General features: G+C 48.5%; 1 protein-coding gene across 10 annotated transcripts in view; it reads right to left on the reverse strand.

Moving 5' to 3' along the window:
• The window catches only part of PC (pyruvate carboxylase), a 265,178-nt gene that overhangs the window by 163,822 nt on the left and 77,290 nt on the right, over positions 1 to 24,066 (reverse strand). For all 10 annotated transcript variants that reach the window (XM_080984200.1, XM_080984194.1, XM_080984196.1 and 7 more), the window contains 3 exons: positions 23,554 to 23,699; positions 22,068 to 22,185; positions 20,728 to 20,879 (listed from right to left, as the gene is read on the reverse strand). In XM_080984200.1, coding sequence (XP_080840326.1) covers positions 20,728 to 20,879; positions 22,068 to 22,185; positions 23,554 to 23,699 — 416 coding nt within the window. The remainder of the gene's footprint in view (positions 1 to 20,727; positions 20,880 to 22,067; positions 22,186 to 23,553; positions 23,700 to 24,066) is intronic.

Here is a 24,066-nt window from a genome sequence, read left to right on the forward strand (position 1 = left end):
TTAAGTTTGAGAACCAAGGTACCATTGTAATAGCCCTGCTGGATCAGGCCAAAGGTCCATCTCACCCAGCATCCTATTCGCACAGATGTTAACCAGATCATAGAACTGTAGAACTGGAAGGATATCCTGGGGATCATATAGTCCAACCCCTTGCAATGAGATACCCCTTCTGGGAAGCCCATATGTATAAGGGCTATGCAGATGTCCTGAGCACAAGAGCAGCACTCTCTCCACTTGGGATTCCCAGCAACTTGGGATTCAGAGGCACTACATAGCCAATGCAACTAGGAGACACTGGTGTCCTCCATGCATTTGTCTAATCTACTATAGATTGTGGAAAGCAGTCTGTCTGCCCATCCATTCTATATTGGTTTGGATGCACAAGGTTCCCAAGGTACAGGAGATGGTCTTTGTCTACGTTTGGGTGTCGGATGCCATTTTGAATCAAGATGTTGGACTGAAACATGGATTGGGTGTGACTTTGCCTAATTTGCCTAATTTGGTGAAGGGCTCAAACTGCATTGATGTGGATAGCTCTGGAGATATTGCCACCTAGTCCTCTTCTAAAGCAATCCCAGTTGATTGCCACTCCTACTGGTTGTGGTTGCAAATTCTGTACTTTAACTAAGCACTGTGAGAAGGAATCTGTCCTCTCTGCCCTGAATCTTTCTCATTCAGCTTGTTGGAGATCTTCATTGGGTTTTGGTATTACGAGAGAAGAACAGCTCCCTACCCACTTTCTCCACAGCACACGTACAGCACCCCCCCCCTTATTGGCCTTTCCTCCCCAAACTAAGAAGTCACAAATGCTGTAACCTTTCCTCATAGGGGGCTTGCCCTAGCCCTTTCCTCATTTCTGAACCTTTCTGAACTCTACAGTTACTTTTTTGAGCGACCAGAACTGTACACAGTACTCCATGTGTGGATGCACAATAGATTTGTATTTTTTTAAAAAAATGTTTATTAGTTTTCCAATATTTGCACCATAGATTTGTAAAACTGCATGACGATATTGGCAGGTTTGGTCTGCCGATCCATTTCCGAATGACTCCCAGCAAGGAATTTGTTGGGTTTTCCCGCACGCAGCTGCTGCAAGCCAGGGTCCTCTGGCAGAGGAGAAGTCATGAGTCCTGAAGAGGCACTGTGGTAGAGTTGATCAGATCAGGATGTGGGCGGCAGTAGGTACTTGTTGATGACCTCTGGCACAGAGAGCAGGGACAGGGCCTCATACCAGAGTCACATCCCAGGGAGGGTCCCAGCGGCGTGCCCCCAAGCACTCCATTCTGCCCCTTCTTGTGTCATTCAGGTGCACTGCACCTCCTTCACTCCCAGCTCCCATGCCAGCCTCACCGCTGATCCTGGCAGCCCTCTGGCATCAACGGAAGATTCCCCGAGCCCATCTTCTCAGGAGCAGTCTGCTGCTCAGTCTGGTTCGTAGCCACCACTGTTGCCTCTTCCGTCATCCCAGTTCTGGAGACACCAGAGCAGAAGCTGAAAGATCGCTTAGGCCCAGTGCTCCAGAAGCAGTTCCCATTTGACTCCCCAGCCTAAAGGACACCCTGCTTGCCATGTTGAAATTGTGCACCCCATTCCCACATAAGGGGACCCACAGGGACATGTCTCTTCTTGGATCAATAGCTTACCAGAGACCAGCAAACTTTTTCAGCAGGGGGCAGGTCCACTGTCCCTCTGACCTTGTGGGGGGGGGGGCGGACTATATTGGGGGGGGGGAGAAATGAACAAATTCCTATGTCCCACAAATAACCCAGAGATGCATTTTAAATAAAAGGACACATTCTACTCATGTAAAAACATGCTGATTCCTGGACTGTCTGTGGGCTGGACTTAGAAGGCGATTGGGCAGGATCTGGCCCCCAGGCCTTAGTTTGCCTACCCATGGCTTATACAGCCACACCACCTGCATTGCTTCTGAATCTCTTTCTGTACCGTACTGATGTCAGCATTAAAGAGTTTGACAGAAACCGAGTCCTCCAAACTTGAGTTCTTCATCCTCCACTGAGAGCTGCAGCAGGAGCAGGAGAGGGCCCACTTCTCCCTGAAGCAAGAAGCCCAGATGGTGCCGGGGCAGGGAGTCCTGCTTCCATCAACTTTCGCTCCCCTCACGTTGGAGGCCACAGAAACTCAGGGAACCAAGGCCAAGTGCTAGCGATTTATTTCTCCTGTCTGAGTAGTCAAGTAATTAAAGATTCAAGGTTTTCTTCCCAGGGATAGATTGCTCTCCTCTGGAGCGAGCGCAGCTGAACGCACGGACGGCGATGGCGGGGTAGCGGAAGCTGAAGCAGTTTTCGCAAACGGAGGGCGGGGGAGATGGGAAGGGTAATTCCCGACTACTAGCCCCGCGTTCATCCTTTATGCCTGGCAAGATGCAGCAAGCTGAGGATGGCGCCCCTCTCCCTCGCCTCGGTCCCTTCAGTAAATACAGAGGCGCCAGGCTACGCACCATTAAACCCACAGACCAGAGCGATCTGCTGTCAGATCAAATATTTAGCAGAGAGGCTCAGAGAATGCACGCAGAATCCACACACAAGGATGAGCAAGAGACGAAGGGCATTGAAAAGGCAGGGAGGCTATGGCAACAGCCTGGCCCGAACAGAGAGGAGAGCTGAAAAAGCCCAAATTAGGAATCTGTGCAACCCTTTCCCATATAGTTTTGCTGGCACATCAGTCCCACCATCCTTACAGCAGCCCCGCGAGGGCAGGCCACTATGATTTAATTTATATAGTGGACTTTTATACTGCTTTATAGGAGAGCAGTGTTGCAAGGCAGCAAACATAGCATACAATAACAGTACTAAACACTTTTGAGGCATGCCAGCACCTGAAACTTAGAAAATGCAATAAAACAGTCAACCTAGCACAACAATAGAAGTCAGTGTAAGCAGAACAAAGCAGGAGTGCCCCATCAGAAGGCTACTCCATACGTGTGGCAGAGGTCTATCTTCAGTGTCCACTTGGAAACTTGTTGGGACAGACTTGTTGGAACAAACTTGTTGGGACTTTTGGGTCATCTAGCATGAAGAAGAAGAAGAGGAGGAGGAGGAGGAGGAGGAGGAGTTTGGACTTGATATCCCACCTTTCACTCCCCTTAAGGAGTCTCAAAGGAGTCTAACAATCTCCTTTCCCTTACTCCCCCACAACAAACACTCTGTGAGGTGAGTGAGGCTGAGACACTTCAGAGAAGTGTGACTAGCCCAAGGTCACCCAGCAGCTGCATGTGGAGGAGTGGGGAAGCGAACCCGGTTCACCAGATTACGAGTCCACTGTTCTTAACCACTATATCATGCTGGCTCTCCACCATGCTGGCAGTGGTTCTCCGAGGTTTCAAGCAAGATCCCACCCCAAGCCCTTCCTGGAGATGCTATCAAGGATTGAACCTGGGACCTTCTGCCTGCAGCCTTTCCCTGATTTCATTCAGAGGCAAATTCCACAGGCACAGGGCCCCCGCCTCAAAGGTCTTGAACCATGTACTCCCTGATCTCAGTTCTGCCATGCCGTGACCTATGACCCAAGCAGGGTCCAGAATGAGGTGGCCCAAATGCCCTCACTTCCACCACCCACCCATCTTAGGACTGCAGCCATAGTGGTTGTTCCCAAGTTGAACATGAGCTGCAACTGCAATATAGTTGCTTTAAAAGGTAATGCATTCTTAGGGTGGAAACCCTTTTTTCAGTTGTCCAAGGTTTTAAAGTGTTTGAAAGACATTTTGTGCTAGCACTTCACCTCACTCCTGTGCTCTGCAGTGCCTTCTCTTCTTGTGAGTTTGACTATTTCTTTTTCTTCCTTTTTTCTTTTTTAAATGACTTCATTATGACACCATGAGCTTCTTGGGACACCTTTGCCCATAAATATGCCAAATCCACAAACACTGGTTCCAGTGTAACTATGTGAGACCCAAGGCACGAAGGGGCTGCTGCTGCCTTCCTTCACTTCTCAGGGACTTCGTAGTATTTGCCATTTTACTGACTTGTGCAAGTCTGTACATCAAGAGGCATACAGCAAAGTGTTATGCAAGGGGATATTTGTAAGAAAGGAAGGAAGGTTCATGAGTACTGGGAGGGTGTGTGTGAGAGAGGCATGGGATGTTGGGGTGTGTCATGTGCTGATTGACTGGGAACGTGGCAGTTAGAACAGGTGTGTTTGAGGGAAAGTGGCAGTTAGATATTGGAGAGCGAAGGAGAAGAGTAGCTGGTGTGAGTGTTGAGAAGTAGGGGATAGGACAGGATTAGGGTTTGCATTAGGACTAGACTCATAAGCACATGCTATGAAATACAAAGTACCCCAAACCCTGTTACTGAAAGCAAACACATACTATATTCAGCCGTTAGTATAATGATACAGATTTGTTTGTTCGAAGCACGTCTCATCTTTGGCCAAGCTATCAAGGCTGTGACAAAGTCGGTCAGATAAAGCAGCGTCTATAGGGTGGCAGCAGAATATCAGCAGTTAGACAGCTGGCGGCAGCAATGTTTCTGAATGCCAGTTGCTAGAAACCACAGCAGGGGAGAGAACTCTTGTGCTTCAATCCTGCTAGCAAGTTTCCCAGAAGAGGCATCTGGTTGGCCACTGCGAGAAGACGATCTTTGACTAGATGGGCCATTGACCTGATCCAAGAGGTGCTGGAACTCACCATGAATGCCCCCTTGTTCTCTTATAATGGCAATGGCACTGATCTGAGAGGTGCCAGAACTCAGTTCCAGTGAGTTCCAAGCAAAAGGGGATTGGTGATCTGAATTAAAGGACACTCTTGCTCCTAAATTGGTGCGCTTGGGCACAGGGGAGTGTGACAGGCTTCCAAGAAGCATCTGGTTGGCCACTGCGCGAAGCTGGACTCCGATGGATCTTTGGTCTGATCCTGCAAGGCTCTCTTACATTCAGGCCAGCAAAGAGCTTTTGCCAGCTGAGAAACCCCAGGCCATCTTGACTGGAGACATAAGTGTAGAGATGACCTTGAAGAGACAGCTTTGGAGATGACAGGGGAGCAGAGAAGGTGCAAGAGGATTTGGATGAAAAGCGCTTAAAGCCCAGGACACACACGAATTTCGCTGCAGTTCTGACCCTGAGCTTACTAATTAAGATAGATAGAAAGGTCCTGAGCCTGCGAGTTTAGAGGAGTCTGGGGGGAGACCAGCAAGCAGGAGGAGGAGGAGGCGAAGGATGGGGGTGGCTAGAATCTGTAATCCTCTTCCAAGAGAGTTCGATTTCTGGATCAGAATTAAAAGCAGAAGAGAGGGAGAATATGGATTAACTGTGTATTTAAATCTCAGTCAGGGAGCCAGGCCGCCTAGCCAGACAACCATAAAGAGAATAATGAAGCGTGGAAGTCATTACTGATGTTTTAGCTAAGGAGCAACTGGCGGGTCCTGAATTTTAACAGCTGCAGGCAGCACCTGTGAGGGGAGGGAGCAGAATGGTGTGGGGGCAGTGAAAGCTATGCCTCCCAAAGAACCCGCAGGCACAAGAAGGAATTAGCCCTGGGCGCAAATAGAGGAGAGGCCACTTGCACAGCAGAAATTGGTACAGCACAAATACCGCCATCCTTCTTTTAATTTTTTTTAAAGCAGGTTTCCAGACTTCATGGCTACATAGATAGGGCTAGAAATTTCTGGGCAACAGGTGGTGAAAGCTCAGAGGCTGGGCAGAGGAAGGAACATGTTTCTCTGGAGAGAAAACAGGCACTCCAGCACCTGCCTCCAGAACCCTCTGCCCCCTCGAGTGAGAAGGTTCAAGGTTCTTGTACTGATTTACAAAGCCCTGAACAATTTTGGTCCAGGATACCTCAGGGACTGCCTGAACCACTATTATCACTGAGATCCTCTCCAGGAGCATATTGGGTTGTTCCCCGAGTTGGTGAGGCTCGCTTGACAAACAATGAGAAATTGAGCCTTTAGTGTCACTGGTCCATTCCTGTGGAACACTTTGCCACTAGAGATTTGGGCAGGTGCCTTCTGTCCCAACTTTAAAATGCCTGCTGAAAACTTTTCTATTCCACCAGGCCTTTGCAGGCAATTAAGAGTACATCCCTCACAATCATAGAACTGTAAAGTTAGAAGGGACCACAAAGGTAATCTCCTGCAATGCAGGAATCTTTTACCCAACATGGGGCTCAAACACATGATCCTGAGATTAAGAGTCTCATGCTCTACCGACTGAGCTATGCGCTACTGATGTTCGTTTTTTAATCTCTTTTTGCTTTTAACTTCTTTTTTAAAAAAACTTCTTATTGTCTGGCTTTATGTTTTATACTGTTGTAAACTGCTATATTTTTAATACAGTTGGTATATAAATATTTTTTATGTATAAATAATAAAATAAATAAGATCCCTGTGCATAATATAAAACAGAGGCTGAGACACACAGTCCTGCCAGATGTGCATAATGCATCCAATCTGCTGGCATGATCCCTCCTTAGGGAAGGTGATTGGCAGGGGCTGTCTGGGGTTAGGTTGGTAGAGCTGAAACTGTATTTTTCCTTCCCACCCACCCCTTTAAAATTGCATCTAAAGCTGCCAAAGATGCCTGCCTTAGCCCAATGGGTAGAGATGATGAGCAGTAGCTCAACTGGAAGCAAATACAAACGTATTTACTAGTGTATTTTTTACTGTTGGATAGATCCCCTGACTGGTTTTCAGCCAGTTCTGGTTGAGATCACACTCCCCTGAAAGGAGCAGGTCCACAGTTTGGAGATACTCCCGGATTCATTACAGTGGCAAGGAATGTCTGCTGCCAGCTTTCTTTGGTAGCCCTGCTGAACATAAGCAGAGCCTGCTGGATCAGGCCCATGACCCAGCTGGTTTAGCACCCTGTCCTCACAGTGGCCAGCCAGATGCCTGTAGGAAACCTTCAAGCAGGACCCAAGCACCACAGTACTCTCCTTCCCCTTTGTTTTCCAGCAACTAGTATTCAGAAGTATTACTGCTTCTAACTCTGGAGGCAGAGCACAGCCATCATGGCTAGTAGCCACTGATAGCCTTCTCTTCCATGAATTTCTCCAATCCTCTTTAAAAGCATCTAGGTTGGTGGCCATCATTGCTTCTCTATCTTTATGTGGATAATCTGTCTTTGCATAGACCTTGTCTATGCAGTCTGCTAAGCTTGAGGTTAGATTACTGCTATGCATTAGATGTGGGGCTGCCTTTGAAGAAGGTTCAGAAACTGAAGCTGGTGCAGAGTTCAGTGACCAGATCACAGACTAGGACCTCACATGTTTCTGATCATTGGAAAACATTCTGCAAAATTCCACGCAACAATGAGGACCAGCAGCTTGGGTTTTGCACAAAGGACAGGTTTTTGTTCAGTTACCAGCAAGGATAGGAGGAAAATATACAAGAACTCGGGAGGTACCAGCTGCCATGTGAAAAATCGAAATGAGGAGCACTGCATGTACAACGGCAACTTCAGAAGCAGCCTACTGATGGCAACCCTTCCAAGATATCCTTCTACAACCTCCCTTGAGCAAACCTGCAACAGCAGAGTTATTCTTCCTCCCTGCCAAAACCAGGTGTTTGCCAAGAGGAAGAAATTGCTTGGGGGGTCGCAACCTACCGCCCCCAAAGGGCACCAAACCACGTCTATTCCCACTCCGCTGAGTCGCAAAACTCAATTTCCACCCCGGGGATTTAAATGCACGGCGCAGCAACAGTGTAAAAATAGCACCTTAATCTGTTCCTTGGGTGAGTTCGGTCACATTTGACTATAGATGTTCCTTCTGCCTCTTCTTGGAGCTGCTGATGCAGCTCCATGGGAGGGAGTTCGTGTATCAAGCAACCAGTCACCTGAGAATCCGACATGGTCCAGTGGTCCAGAAATTCAGACAAGAAGGACACCTTTGATACTTTTTCAAGGCTGCCAAGAAGTCAAACTTGGGGGCTCTTTTCTTTCCCCAGAGTTGCTGTTGTTGAAATCCCACTGAGAGGACAAAGGTACCAACTGCAAGAAAAGGCACCAGCCTCCTAGCTGGACAGAGGTAGTTAGGGGGCAGGGCTATTGTCTTGAATACCGAGCCCGGACTATAAAGCCCAGACTCAATCCAAGACCCAGGGTTTATCCACATTTCCCAGGAAAACCCAATCTTTAGTGCTGAATCAGAGCAAACATCAATTGGGTTTTCTCCAGGTTGATGTTTGCTCTGTTTTAGCACTGAAGAGTGGGTTTTCCAGGGGAAATCAGCAGGGAAGTGGCAAACCCACTTGACCAATGTCTAGAAAGCAAGGGACAAGCAGTAAACCATTCCGACTCATGCTTTCTAGTCCCAGGATAGGGCCCCAGATGAGACAGCATGCTCTTCTTGCCACAACTGCAGGGCTGCTGTCCATGGTCCCAAAGCAGTGCCTTGATCGCTGTCCAACGTCCTGAACTGATCTTATCCTCCCATCTGCTCCAGCCTATGGATCTCCATCATCCTTGGGACATCACTTTCCCTTGGTGGTAGACATCACCAAGGATCAGGTCACCACCAAGGTTACAGCATTAGTACATCACTGTACCTTCCAGGAACTCCAACCTAGTGCCACCCCTCTCCTCACCATTGCTGCCTGTTGTGCCCAACTCAGCACAATCTGTTCTGATGGGTAGCCATCAGAGCTGTGACCCCTTTGCTTAGGAGACTGAACCTGGGACTTTCTGAAAGCATGAGCTATGGAGGCAGCCAAATATCACCCATCTGGTCTAATCCATTATCATTACTTTCTGTTCTGATAAGCAGCAGGCCTCCACTATCCCAGGCAAATGTATTTCACAACCCTGCACCCATGATGATATTATTATTATTATTATTACTATTATTATTATTTCAGAAAACAGAATGTGAGCCAGGCAATAAACAGGAAGGGTGGGTAGGAGAAGGAATGTACAATGGGCACTTATGACAACCTTAGGAAGACCAGATCAGAAGCTAACAAATATGATCAGAAACTATCTTGCTTCCGTCATACCAGAGACTGTTGAAGTCAGGACATCTGACAAAAACAATTTGCAGACAACTGAAATGTGTTTAAGAGACAAGCCCTGAGTGGCCAGTGAAATAAACAGAAACCAACATTCGACAAAACTGTCTCTTTGTGGGCCACTGTTTGAAGAATGGATTTGTTGTGTTAATTTATCCATTAAGGGCAATTTCCAAGGTCTTTGGAACTCCTCGGTATCAGCTGTGGATTCCAGCTGCCAACAGGCTCCCTGAAAGATGATATTACTATCATCAACATCACCTGCTTGATTGTAAAAACAACACCAACACCAAAGTGCTTTACAAAAAGATGAAAACAACAAAAATACCTGTAAAATCAGTTTTAAAACCATGAATTAAAACAATTTCAAAAATAATGAACATTAATGATAATCTAAAAACAGATTAAAACACACATCAATATTCTACATGCCTCAGGAGATCTGTCTAAACACAAATGTTTAGGCACTGAAAAAAGAGCTCTATGAAGCGGCCTGCCTGATGTCCAGAGGCAGGGAGTTCCAGAATGTAGGTGCTGCCCCACTAAAAGATTGATGTCTTAAAAATGTGGAACAAGTACAGTATAACAAGGTACCTATAACAGTGCCAGTTCTGCAGATCAAAGTGGTTGAGTGGGCATATATGGGGTAAGGCGATCGTGCAGGTAAACTGGTCCCAAGTTAAGGGCTTTATAGAATAATAGCAGCACCTTGAACTTGTCCCAATAGCAAATCAGCAACCAGTGCAGATCTCTGAGCAGAGATGTTATTCGCTGACTGGGTCTCACCTGTCAGCAATCATGCTGCAGCAACCTGCACTAACTGCAGCTTCTGGATCAGGGACAAGGGAAGCCTCACAGAGAGCACACAGCAGTAATCCAATTCTGAAGGAACCAATGCATGAACCACTGTGGCCAAGCTTTCCCAGTCCAGCAACAATTGCAGATGTTGCAGATGCTGTAGTTGGTAAAAGGCCCTTCTAGGCACTGAGGTTCCCTCAGGTCTCCATAATATGAAGTGAGAAGAGTAGCATCTTCAGAAACTAACACAGAACCATTCATCATCAGGTGTCATGTAGGGAGCAGAGGGCTGGCACAATACCTCCTCTGGTGCCTGGCGAGTCACTGCCAGTACAGACCCCACAGACATATATATGAAATTAAGACCTTTTTTTGCCCCAGTGTGCATGACTTTATGCTTGCTTACACTGAACTGCATTTTACCGCCCATTTATCTACTTTGGGGAGTTCCTTTAGGAGCTCTTCACAATCCCTCTTTTGTTTTAACCACCATGAACAATTCAGTATCATCAGCAAACTTGGCTGGCTCACTGCGCACCTCGAGCTCTAGATAATTTGCAAACCAGTTGGGTTTTTTTGGTGTGTTTTTTAAATACTCCAAAATAGCCCTCCAAAACTCCTCTTGCCCCTGGAATCCTGACTGGCAGCTTTAGGTACGTCTGACATTTTCTCGCCCACTTCTGAGACGCTGTGCTCCAGCATACCTTAAGTGTGGCTTCCTGTTCTGCCTTTAGACGGGGACTTCAACAGAAGCAGGCAGCAGCAGCATTCAGCGGGCTGAGTCCTTGCCTCTGTGCGTCTTCATCACTGCTCCGGCGGTTTTGACGCCATTATCACAGCTTTTCCAGTCTGCTTGGCTGTCCTCATTTTCCTTTGATGGAAAAGCTCCAAAATAAGCCTTGAGACTCTGCCCTTCTAGCTGTCCCATTTTCTAAGACATTCAGACAGACAGGAAGAGACCGTGGTGGTTAAAAAACATGAAGCATCCCGGTGGAGCTCAAAGCTGTCTGCTCAACTTCCTATCAACATAGGTGGCCAGCCGCAACTCCCAAGATCATTTAAGGGCAAGGAGCTGTTGTTTTTGTTGTCTTAAGGGCTGCATCCCCTCAGGGGAAAATGTGGTAGAGGTGGGTGAAGCCAATGCAATGGTGGGCAGAGTAAGGAGTCAAAGGTTTGTGGGAAACACCCCCTTCTCCCTCTCTCCATCCTCATGTTCTACCACACCCAGCAGGTACGAACAACAGAAGAGCCTTCTGGATCTGGCCAATGGCTCATCTAGTCCAGCATCCTGTTCTCACAATGGCCAACCAGATGCCTCTGCTGGGAATCCTGCATACAGGATTTGAGCTACTGTGGTTTTCAGCAACTGGTCTTCAGAAGCGTTACTGCCTTTGACCGCGAAGGCAAAGCACAGCCATCAAGGCCAATGGCCACCAATAACCTCCTCCTCCATGAATTTATCTATTCCTCTTTCAAAGCCATCCAAGGTGGGGTCATCACTGCGTCCAGTGGGAGTGAGTTTCACAGTCTAACTATGCACACTGAATGAAGAAGGGCTTTCTTTAATCTCCCCTGAATGTTGCTTTGTGGGGTGAAGATCACCCTTGACAGAGGTCCAAATCTCTTGCTTTCTTTCAGGGGACGCCCCCCCTCCATTCTTTTCAATTCTCTCTGTCTCCGACCTCCCCTCACCTGCACAAAATTAGCCTGAGGGCCAGATGGAGCCCTCAGGCTTCAGCTTCCCCACCTGAGTTCTAAAAGAAGATACTGAATGCGGAATCTGAAGTTTTCTGCACTCCAATGAGCCCTGGTGAATTGGACTGAAGCCCAGCAGTCTTCAACAGCAGCCAGCCAGGTGCTGCAGGGAAGCCCATAAGCATGGCAGGGAGGCCTGTCGGGTCTTTGGGCTGCTGCCAGCTTGTACTCAAGAGCTATTTGGATGGGGATTCCATTTGGCTCCAGCTCTCAGGCATAGTCCTCGGACTCTCGGCTCAAGAATTCCCGGAGGCTTCATTCCAAAAATCAGCATGTATGCAACTCAAGATACAGGCCACACAGTCAGCAGTGCAGAAGCAAGGCTTTTAAGCATCCTGGCTCTCACTGGAGGATGAAGAACTGCCAAAATGCGCAAAATGGTATGAGGAAGGACCTCAATTCAGGGGCAGAGCATCCACTGTGTATGTAGAAGGTCCCCGTTTCAAGCCATGGTAGGGCGAGGAGAATCCAAAATCCTAAGACACTGCCAGTCTATGTAGACAATGCTGAGCTAGATGGACCAATGGTCTGACTCAAGATAAGGCAGATTTCTATGTTCCAGCACAGTATGGAGCAAAATAGGGTCCAATGGCACAACAGGGTGTTCTTCATGGTGAAGCAAGCTGAGAAGTTGATCCAGCAAGAGACACATTCCCTCGTCTCCCACGATAAAGAAGCAGGGCATGCACAACTTCAGTGTGACAATTGGGATGTTTCTTTAGGCAGGGCAAGCCAACGGGAACTTTCTCTGGTGGGCTATGCTGGTGTCTCCAAGTCCGAGGTGACAGAGGAGGCATCAGCAGCAGCAGCAGCTCTGAACCACACTGAGTTCCCCAGACTTATAAGCCAAGTTCCCCAGGCTTATAACTTGTTTCAAACCTTCTTCATGAATGGAGTTGTCTCTAACAATAGAATATATACATACATTAATTTCTATCTTGTCTCATTATGAGTTACATGTTTTAAAGCCTGGGGAACTTGTAGCGGAGCAAGGGGGAAGTCGTGAAGTAACGCACCCTGCATCTGCAAATAAACAAGGAATCAAACAAGCAAAGCCTTTACCATGTTTTTTTGAGTGCAGTTTTGAATTGTGTGCTATTGTGAATACTGCATTTACCCCCTTTCTCTACAATAGCGTTTCTCTACAATAGCAGCAACTGGGCAGGGATGTCTCCTGGTGGGCTACTTGGACCACCCTCCCCGCCAACAGTCTCCTCAATCTCCTTCGACACCTCCTCTCTCTCTGGTGGATCCTGCCAGGACCACTCCTTCTCATTTGTCACCACAGGAGCCATGACAACGTTGGTCTCACCAGGCTCTTTCATTTTCACCAGAGATGCTGAGAACGGAACCTTCTGCATACAAGGCTTGTTCCCTGCCCAGTTGCTTCGCCATCTAAGTCAGACGCTCTCCAGACGTTCTGGACGACAACTCCCATTAGGCCCAGCCAGCATGGTTGTTTTGGCTGGAGTCGATGGAAGCTGGAGACCTTCTGCCTTCAAGACACAGAAGCGCTTCCTCCCCCCCCCCAAAAAAAGTGGCAAACCAAATGTCAGTCCTGGATATGTGGGCTTAGCCATGCAGAGCCATGGGATAGTTTGTTGGCAGCCCTGAGAGCGAAAGAGAGATTTTGCCAGCTTGCGAGTACCCAAGGGATTGAGAAGGGCCTGGAGAGTGACAGAAAACTGGGAAGCTGAAGACAGGCAGGGTAAAGCAGGCCCGAAAACAAGCTGCAGATTACAGGGGGAAAGGGGGGAATCAAAGGCAAAAGCCCAATTAGGAAAGAAAAGGGCTTTGCCATTGCAAAGGAGCTTCCAGGTCATGCACCTTCCGGATGTGACTTGGCAAGCCAGCAGGTGGGGGGGATGCCTGACAACCCAACTCAAGCTGTTTTTCAAAAGCAAGCCTAAAATGTTAACAATGTGGAGAACACAGATGATGGCTCTCGCTTTAATGCCAAATCTACTTGATCCTCACCCCCCCCAAACACACACTCTAGGGGACAGGAGAGCCCAAGTGGCATTTGCCTGTATTCATTCCTCGCCAGACAAGCTTCTCCATTTCCTGCCCACTCCACACAACCCCTTTGCCTCCACCATCAGAGACATTCAGATTGCAGCCTCCTTGGCCCGTTCTCTTAGGAAACACTGTATTTATAAGAAATCAATCTCTTAGTGTGGCAGCACCTACAGTCTGGAACTCCCTGCCTATTGACATCAGCCAGGAGCCTTTACTGTACTATTTTCAGTGCCTGCTAAAGACATTTCTGTTTAGACAAGTCCACCTAGATATATAAGTATGTACAGATATGTTTTAAAAGAGTTGGTTTTTTACTCCTTTTACTTGTAATGTTATTCTCTTTGTAAATCACTTTGAGGGTTGATGTGGTTTTTGGTTTTTTTAACACAATCAAACAGCATACAAATTGTATGAAACAAATTAAAAATAAATAAAAATGTTGTATGGAGTGCCGTTGTTCAGAGTGCCAGGGTTGGACCTGGCTCACCTTGGGTTCAAAATCCCACTCTAACCTGAAGCTTGCTGGGTCAAAAAAACCCAATATCTGATCCTAGTCATCTCTAGTTAAGAGGGGTCAGGATCTTTCCCAGCTTTGCTCTCAGAGAAACTTTTAACTAGAGGCTGCTTTAAATAAGTTCAAGTCTCCAAGGTCAGATGAATTACATCCCAGAGTGCTGGAAGAAACAGCAGGTGTTATTTCAGAGCCGCTGCCTGAAATCTTTAAGAATCTTTGGGAAACAGATGAGATGCTGCACAACTGGAGACGGGCAAATGTTGTCTTCAAAAGGGGGAGAGGGGAAGCAATCCCCAGATGAAGGGCAGTATATGAAGTAAGTAAATACATAATGATAAATGACAAATTCTGAATACCAGAGGGGAGAGTGCCCTCGTGCTCGAATCCTGCTTGCTCGTTTCCCACAGGCATCTGGGTTGGGAATTGAGAGAACAGGAATGCTAGACTAGATGGGCCATTGGCCTGATCAAGCAGATTCTACTCATGTTCTTGCAGAGTTTTGTTTTTAAAGATACTGCTTATTGCTTTCTTTTCTATTGTGTGATGCATAGAGATGATTTTTAAATGTTATGTGGTTTAGAAATGCTTTTAAACAAACATGTAAGTGAGGCTGGCCAGGGAACAGACAGTCTGGGAACAGACACACAAAAACCACGAATGCTGCCTTGAGCTCTGCTGCAGAATCGGGAGGATTTAAATGCAGCAAATTAAAGAAATAATGCTGTCTTGTCTTTCCCATCCAGCTGTTCTACTTATGCTTCAAGTCTCTCTCTCTCGCCTCCCCCCCATCCCCACAATCCCCCAAAGAACTATTAGGAGGGAGAGAGAGAGAGGGAAGGAGGGAGGGAGAGATTACGAAGTGCTATCACCCACAGCGCCAATAGCCTCTAAGTCACTGGGGCAAGCAGCTCCAAGTCGGCTGATCCTGGCAATCATATATAACACCCTGAAGTTTTTATTAATACAGCCAAGGTTGAGAGGGTTTGTTGCTCCAGGTTTCAGGGGTGCGGTTTGCCCCTCAAGCCAAGACTGCAGCTCGGTCCATCCCCCCCCCCCCCATGCTGCCATTTAAACAAAAATAGGAGGAAGGATGTGTCTTTGTGGGGGGGAGTGGATGGATCTTCCTGCTGGAGCTGTTTAGCAATGCATTTAAGGGTATAGGAGCATTGTGAGGGGGGCGGAGAGGCAAGGGAGGAGCTTTGTCTGTCTGAGGAGCAACCATACTGCCCTCTAGTGACCAGCACACCACAGAGGCACAGTTTTGGGGCCAGGTCAGAGGGATGGGTATCCACAGGTAAATAAACAAGATGTCCAACTGGAAGCAGGTTTAGGGATCAGTCCAACTCCTCCTCAACCCTTTGTGGAATTCTGATCTTGACTCCCCTCATTCTTTCCTGGGCCGGGGGGTTGTTCTACCTTTTAATCTATTCCCACTTTGTAAAGCGACAAGATATGACGGTTCCCTTATTCAACAAGGAGCAAAAGTGGGTGGGGCAATGGATGTGACTCTTGCCATTGTGCAGTGGGCGAACTTTTGGCCATGCCAACGTCAGGTTTCTGCACACATGCACCCCTCCATTGATGCCAAGTCCCAGGCACTGCCCCAGTTCAAAGGTACATTTCAGCCAGGCAAAAGCACCTGACAAAGGCACAGAAAGACTCAGTGGTGGGCATGGCTTGGGTTGGCTGCAGCAACTCTGCCTTAAAGGATGGGGTGGCAGGGCAAGTGTCCAGATCAAGGGGCGTAATAGTACCACTCTGTTCTGCCTTTGTCAGACCCCACGTGCAGTCCTGTGTCCACTTCTGGGCAACACAGTTTAAGAAGGATATTGACAAGCTGGAAGGTGTGCAGAGGAGGGTGACTGAGATGATAAAGGGTCTGGAAACCAATCCTTAAGGAGAAAGGTTGAGGGAGTTTAGCGTGGAGAAGAGTGTGAGATGATGGGAAATGGAGCAAGCTTCTTTTCTGCTGCTCCAGAGGGTTGGACCCAAATCAACAAATTCAAACACCAGGAAAAGGAGATTCAGACTAAACATTAGGAAGAACTTTCTGGTGCTAAGAGCTGTTTGACAGTGGAACGGACTCTCTCGGAAGGTGGTGGACTCTCCTTCATTGGAGATTTTGAAACAAAGGTTGGATTGTTATCTGTCAGGGATTCTTTAGTTGTGGATCCTGCATTGCTGGGGGTTGGACTAGATGACCCTCAGGGTCCCTTCCAACTCTACAATTCTTTGATGCTATAGACCCAAGCTACTTGCAGGAATGCCAGTTTGCTTTTCCCAGTCCCGAGGCTCAGGACAGCAACCGTGTGAATGTCTCTGTCTGTCCCACTCTTCAAAAGGGGAGCTCAGCTGGAGTGCCAAGTATTGGGACAACATCTTAGCTTACACCTAGCCAGGAACCTTTTAGAGCTTCAATATAACTGCTGACTTGTGCACCTTGTAAGCCGATCAGCATTTGGGCATTGCGGTGAATTCTGTAATAAAGCCTTCGGCCATAATACAGCCGAGAGAGTCCAGGAGCTGCATCTTCAAGCAAGAGCCAGGACAGGAGCAAACCTTGGAAGGCCCAGCAAAAGTGGTTCCTGAATGCAGCACCTGCCATTTTTTTAATGGGGGTGGTGGTTCTACTTCCTTCTTTACATTGAAACCAAAATATCGTTCGGCTGGGAAAGATTTTCCTTAGAAGCCCTGCTGGACGAGACCCAAGCCCCAGTGTTCTGTCTCTGATAGTGGCCAGCCAGATGATCCCAAGAGAACTGCAAGTGCAACATGAAGGCCACACACACAGACACACACACACCTCCTGCAATCCCCTGTTGAGCTACTGCCTTGGGACACGGAGCTGCCACTGAGATCCCTTGACTAAACACCCTCCATGTATGCCTCCCTTCCTGACAACATCTTGCACCAACCATTTGGTCTTGCTAATGGTAAACTGACCTTGAAACACTCTGCTGAGAATCGGTGGACAGGAATGTTCTTCTCCCCCTCCCCCATCCCAATTCCCTTTGTGCTTGGTCTTTAGGGAGAAGAGAGAAAGAGGGAGATTCCTCTCCCTGCTCTCAGCATGCTAGAATTCAGATCACTGATGGGTCCTTCTTCGCACAATGCAAAAGGATGGAATTTCCTTCCTTTGGGAGCTAAAAGCCTTTCAAAATGATGAGACAAATGCACGATGGAGGAGGAAGTCTTCAGCGGCTATTAGCCAACATAGCAAAATGGACTCTATATGTACAGAGAGTGTCTACCTTAGAATACCAAATGCTGGGGGTGAAAGGCTGAGGAGGACCCCTTGCCTTTCTGCTCTGATGGGACGATTCCTAGAGCATCTGGCCGGCTGCTGAGACAGGGTGCTGAAAGACTTCTGGAAGAGCCTGCCAATCATGCAGAGAATCAGAGCCCACAGCTTCATTTTGACACTCGGCATTAATTTAGGGGCTGGAATAAATGATCATCAAGTCCCATTTCCCAAAAGTTCTTCAGCTGAGTTGACTCAAGCCCTGAACTCTGGCTGCAACAATGGTGCTTCTGCCAACCTGGTTCTCTGCAGAGCTGTCTCCTCCCCCCATCCCAAAAATATGCTGTTACCATACAAAAAAATTGGGGGGGGGGCAGAAGCAAATAGAAAGCAGCCTTATACTGAGTAACACCATTGGCTCATCTTCCTCAGTACTGTCTCCTGTTTAGGCAAGAGTCACTCGCAGCCCTACTTGGGAGATGCCACTGGGGAATGAATCTGAGGCCTTCTGCATTGCCAAGCAGATACTCTGCCACTGAGCTCCAGCTCATCTCCTTAAAAAAGTCCTGCTTCCTGTACAATTCGTTACGCCGGTGTGCTCATTCCCTTAATTGCTCTGTGCCTTCCTGTCGCTTGCCACTGTGCGAGGAGCAGAGCTCTGGCTGGGGAGAGAATTCCTCCATCTTCCCGGGTCTCTGGCAAAGATGGCACACTGTTTGCACACGGTAGGTCAGAAGAGGTAAATAAAACAAAGCATAACTGGGTCCATGCCTGTACACAGGCAGGCATGAGAAGACACACTTGCAAAGGATGCTGGGAAATAATAATAATAATAATAATTGCACCTCTGTGCCAGTCAGAAACACGTCAAGGCCAAACACACAAACAAATCTTGCCTTTCTTCAGCCTTTCCTCCCAATAGCTTCACAACAGTGAAGACCCACACACATCCATCTCCCTGCTGTAAAGTGAGGTCGGCATGGCCAAGGTCCTTTTAAGCATCTCTTGTTCCAGCAGAGAACATCATTCTCCCTCCCTGAAAGCTGCCACAGATACCTGGCCGGTCCACTTCTAACTTTCCCTTGATATGAACGCAAGAGGCTGCCTTATACTACATCAGACCATTGGTCTATTTAGTTCAGTACTGCCGACATGGGGTGGCAGTGGCTCTCCGGGTTTTGGATGGTAGCATTCCTTCTTTTCATTGAAGCCAAAATATCATTTGGCTGGGAAAGATTTTCCTTAAGGACACCAGAGCAGTCCTGCTGGGAGAGAACAGTCCGAGGGCTGAGCACACACAGCACTGACACAGAACAGAAACAGGGAGACGTGCTCACATCCCTGGCGTGGAGGGCACGTTGTAAGGAAACCTGTGGCACAGATTGGGGAGAGGAGTCTATGGCTGCACTTACATCCCCTTTAAGAGCTGCTGAATAGAGAGACTCCCAGGCAGCTTATTGGAGCTCCAAACAGAGGTAGGTGTGTGTGTGTTACTTTGTTCTGGCATGAGCCACTGAACTCAATTCCCTGTGCTGCCGGTGTCCTAGTCAGGAGAGAGCAGAGGCCAAGTCTTTGCTGGGAAATGGCACCTCCAGGGATGGGGCCATCACTTTGATGGAAAGCTCGGGAGCTCTTCTGCTCCACCTGGGAGGGGGCATGTAAAAAGCTTCTCTCGCAGGCACCAGTGATGTTCAGACAGCCGATTAGTTCCATATTCAGGGACTGATCCAAGCAGAAAAAGCTGGGAGGATGGAACCAATCTCACAGAATTGCAGAGTTGGATATGAACCCAGGGGTCATCCAGTCCAACCCGCTAAATTGAAGGAATCGCAACTGAAGAAGCTGTGACAAAAGGCCTTGCCACCCCTTCTTAAAAGCCCCCAGTGAAGGAGTCCACCACCTTTTGAGGGAGTCTGTTCTCTTCAGTTGTCTTTTTCCACCATCTCCTCTTTCTCCTCTGTGAATTACCATAGAGTTGGAGGACCAGACAGGCAATTGTGAACTAGGAGAAGAGGCAGACCTTCTCTGTTATGGATTATAGGGTGCAGCTGAAAGCCAGCAGATCTGCCATCAGCGATTGGGAGCGAAGGACAGAGGCTAAAATTCCTGAATTCTCTTCCTAGTCTTCTTATCAATGAGGTTCAGTGGTTGCAAAAGAGACCACACATGCCCCTTGTAGAAGCAGGGTTCCTGCGGCTCTAGAGATGCAGGCAAGCATCTGTGCACCCAGATCCTGGGAGCCTTTGGGCGCTCAGGCTCAAATCCCAGCACAGCACAGCAAGGGCTGGCAGCATGACCAATACGTCACATCTCCTCCTCTCCCAACTGTTTGGTAAAATGCATCTTTCAAAACCTATCCATGCATCAACACTGGAATGACACTTCCAAGTTCATGGCTGCAATGCTTTCACAGCAAGGCAAGGCAACAGCGTGGCTTTACCTCCCACAACCCAGGGAGGCCAGAGAGCCCTCCTCCTCCTCTCTTCTCCCCCCTCTTCCCCTCCCCACATCCCTCCGGGGGCGGCTGCCAGATTCTCAGCTGCAGGCTTAGCAATTAATCCAGATGGTGCTGGATGGCAGCAGAGTCCCCATCATCCCTCCGCAGATGAGCTGGCCAGCAGCGCAAATGCATGGCCCAGAGGTGGCACCTGGCCAAGAAGCCACTTTAGTTTGTCTCGCAAAAGCCCAGGCTGCCAGTCGAGAGCGAGTGATAGCAGGATCCCTCTCCCCCAGGACGCTGGTGCTTGTACACAGTGGCAGGCACCCAAACGCACGAAAGTGTATGGATCTACCTCAGCGGCCCTGCTCTGACCGGCGGCAGCTCTCTGGGGTCTCAGACAAAGGCTTTCCTCAACCCTGAGACCCTTTTTGACAAGTGATGCCAGAGATGGTGTCTGGGAGACCTTTCTGTATGCCAAGCATGTCCCTTCCAGTAAGCCCTCTCCCTATTTTTTAGAACAGGGTCAAAATTGGGGCTCTTCTCTCCTCACCATATACTGTCTGGATCAGACTTTTGACAACTGGGTGCCCTCCAGATGTTTTGGACTATGACTTCCACTTGCCTCGGGCAGCACAGCCATTTTGGACTGCAACTCCTATCAGCCTCGGGCAGCTGATGGGAGCTGTAGCCAGAGATGGTCAAAATGGAGGGCACTCTTGCCTGGACGCAGAGTTCCCAACAGAAAGCCAGTGGTGGTGTAGTGGTTAGAGTGTCAGACTAGGACCTGGGAGACGAGGATTCAAATCTCCAATCAGCCATTTAGCTTGCTGGGTTATATTGGTCTAGTGTCTCATCCTTGCCAACTTCACAGGGTTGTTGTGTGGATTAAATGGGGGGGGGGGAGAGAACTATGTATGCCACCTTCGGCTCCTTGGAGAAAAAGTTGGAATATAAATGCAATAAACAAAGGAACATGGCTGTCCTCTGGAGCTCTCACCTGCTTTGCCAGCTTGACGGCATCGTTGGTGAGTTTGGAGCGCAGCTGGGAGTCGAGGTGGGCGGCAGGTGCAATCTCCACAACCTTCTGGTGCCGCCTCTGGATGGAGCAGTCTCTCTCGTACAGGTGCACCACGTTCCCGAATTTGTCACCTGCCCAAGGGAGGAGCAGAGGGGAGGTTTTACTGGAAATCATGGTGGGTGGGTGGGGGTGTGTTACTCTTGTGCTCAGGTCCTGTTTGCTGGTTTCCCACTGGGGCATCTGGTTGGCCACTGTGAGAACAGGCTGCTCGACTGGGTGGGCCATTGGGCTGAGCCAGCAGGGCTCTTTTGATGTTCTTATGAATATAGCTTGCAAGCAAATTAATTGGTTGGATTAATCAAGTAAAAAAGAAGAAGAAGCAAGCCTGTAGACAGACTAACAAGGCACCCTTGAGTAATCAAGAAGCACACTGTTTAATATTACCAATATTTATTTCACATTAATTTCACATTAATACAAGCCTTTATTTCACATTAATACAAGCCTTCCTTTCCTTTCTTCTCTCTCTTTCTCTCTCTCTCTCAAAGGAAGTAGTACCCCTTCCAAGTTTGGCACCAGCTGGCACCATCTTATAACAAAACATTCAGCTCCCTTTGGACCTATTGTTTCATTAACACCAGTCAATTAATCACTTGATTAAAGTTCATGCGATTAAATGACTTCTTTAAATTGGGTGGCAGGCCTGGTTTTTGCATATCTTCCTCTCTGGCCTCGTTCACACATCACTTTGACCATAGCTGAGCCATATGTAAGCTGATTTATGGTTTAAATGTGAAAGCACAGTGTTCTGGTACTTTGGAGCTAAAATTATGGCCCTGGGTTCTGATATAACGCTTAGCCAGACCATGACTTAATTACCACCAGCAGCAGCAGGAGCAAGGGAGGAGTGAAGGGCCCACAATTTTAGCCCCATAGCAGAACACACCAGAACTCTGTGTGTTCACCTTTAAACCATAGTTTAGTTATCTGTGGTTTAAAGTGATGTGTGAACTAGGCACCCCCCCCCTCTCTCTCTCTCTCTCACACACACACACACACACACACACACACTTATTTATTGCCTTCAAGATGCTTTTGTCCTCCTTGAACCCTGAGAATGGGAACAGTTGGAAATAAACTCAGCAAGCTGAGCAGCAGTGTACTGACTTGCCCCAAACCCTCCAGACAAATTGTCTCCCTCCCTGCCTGTGGCAACAGCACACTTCTGCCCGGGTTGAAACAAAGAAAGGAAGGGGCACATGAAATGGTCCTTAATCAGCCCTCATTGCCAGCAGTTCACATAAGGAACACAAACATACCCAAAATCTGGACTTCAATGTGTCTTGGCTTCTCCACAAACTTCTCCACAAACAGAGCCCCATTCCCAAATGCGGACAGAGCCTCTGAAAAGGCCCGGGTGTAGTTTTCCTCCAGCTCCTGCAGGGGGAAGATGGTAATGGTGTTATCTGCAGTTAAAGTGAGTGGAATGTGGGGTGCTTTTGCTCCAACTGGCTGCCCAGGGCCCCAGAACGAAAGACAGAGGGAGGGAGGATGGAAGGAAAGGTGGGGACTGTCACTGATGCCCCTTCTCAGACTTCCCCTGCCCCTAAAAACTCCAGCAATCCTCCTTCCTCAGCATCTCTCCTCTGATGAGAGATTCTGTAAGACCCGTCCATTTCTTGCAAACACCCTACCCCAGCCTCACCTCCACACACACACTTTTTATTCTTGCAAGCAAGCAATATGTTCAGGGTCCTTTGCAGGCTGGTGTTTTGGTTTTTTGTGGGACCATCCTGCAATATGCCATGGACGCATTAATATTGCACTTGTGGTGGACTTGCGCTGGGCCATCCAATGTCTCCCCAACACTATTGTCTTGGCTCCTGCTGCATGAAGGACTTGAATTTGGATCTTGTTTTCTACTATAGAAGAAAGCAAAGCAAGGAGCACAAGCCAGCGCAGGGCATGACTAGGTGAGCTAAAATGTCAATCCAACAGTTGACACGCCCCCCTGGGCTCCTGCTCTAAAGGAGAGGGATAGGCACAGCAGGGGGTTGGACTAGACGACGATTTGGAACCCTTCCAACTCTACAATTCTATGATTCGAAGCAGGATGCAGCTTGGGTTTGTGCCTGCAAATGGGAACTCCACACTGGGGACTCTTTGTGCTGGCGTCTCTGTGTCCCAGGCAAGAGCGGAGGTGACAGCGATGGATCAGAGCCAGACTGGGTGTTGGACGCTTCCCGGAAGGGCAGAGTCTCATCAGCAGTGACTGGCTTCAGAGACGGTGCCAGGGAGGGGAAGACAGGCAATGGCTGGAAAGGTAACAACCCACTGGGTCCCTCCCGGGAATCAGATTCCTTGCCTGTCGATTGCCTCCTCTGACAGCTCAGATGACCCTGGGATCCTGATATGGCTCTCCCGTACCTGCTGAGTCCCTCCCCATGTCTCATCATTGGGCACCTCCTCAAATTCTCCCCACCTGTCGTGTCCCAATCAGACCATCCCCTCCAGGATGTTGTCTCAGTAGTCAGTGAATTACTGCCCTCCGGAGGGGCACTTTTGCACTATGGCACAGCCAACTCAGGGCGCTATGTAAACCGGAATGCTTGTGGTATAGAAAGTTGCAGGATTTCAAAAGAAAGCTCATGGAGACACACCAAACAGGAAACAAAGCAGTATGTCTGACCTGAAACTTTAACGGAGCCGGACACCTACCAACCCAGCCTCACCCCCGCCCCCAGTGGGAAGGGTGCAAGACCCCTGCCCCCGCAAGCCAAGGAGAAGCAAAGCAGCAGCCCTTACCTCATAGCTGCGCACAACTCTCATGCCCCGCCCTCCTCCGCCGTAGGCAGCTTTGAAAATGATGGGGAACCCGTAAGTCTTGGAGAACTCCTGAGCCTCGCTGAGCGAGGAAATGGGGGCGTCTGTTCCGGGAACCACAGGCACCCCTGGAGAGCAGAAGGGAAGAAGAGGAGACTGAAAGGCAACAGAAGATGGTGCAAGCTTGTCTTCTGCTGCTCCAGAGAATGAGGCCCAAACCAATGGATTCCAGTTGAAAGGAGGGAGATTCTGGCGAAAGGTCAGAACTTTCTGGTGGTAAGAGCTGTTTGGCAGTGGAACAGACAACCTCGGAAGGTTGTGGACTCTCCTTCACTGGAAGCTTTTAAGCAGAGGCTAGATGGCATTCTGTTAGGGATTCTTTAGATAAGATTCCTGCATTGAAGGGGGTTAGACTTGATGACCCATGGTGCTCCCTTCCAACTCTATAATTCTATTTTTCTCTCCCTACTGTACCCACTACCCCTGTTCCACCCC

The sequence above is a fragment of the Podarcis pityusensis genome (assembly GCF_964106645.2).
Source record: "Podarcis pityusensis genome assembly, chromosome: 16".
In the NCBI taxonomy this organism is placed as follows: domain Eukaryota; kingdom Metazoa; phylum Chordata; class Lepidosauria; order Squamata; family Lacertidae; genus Podarcis; species Podarcis pityusensis.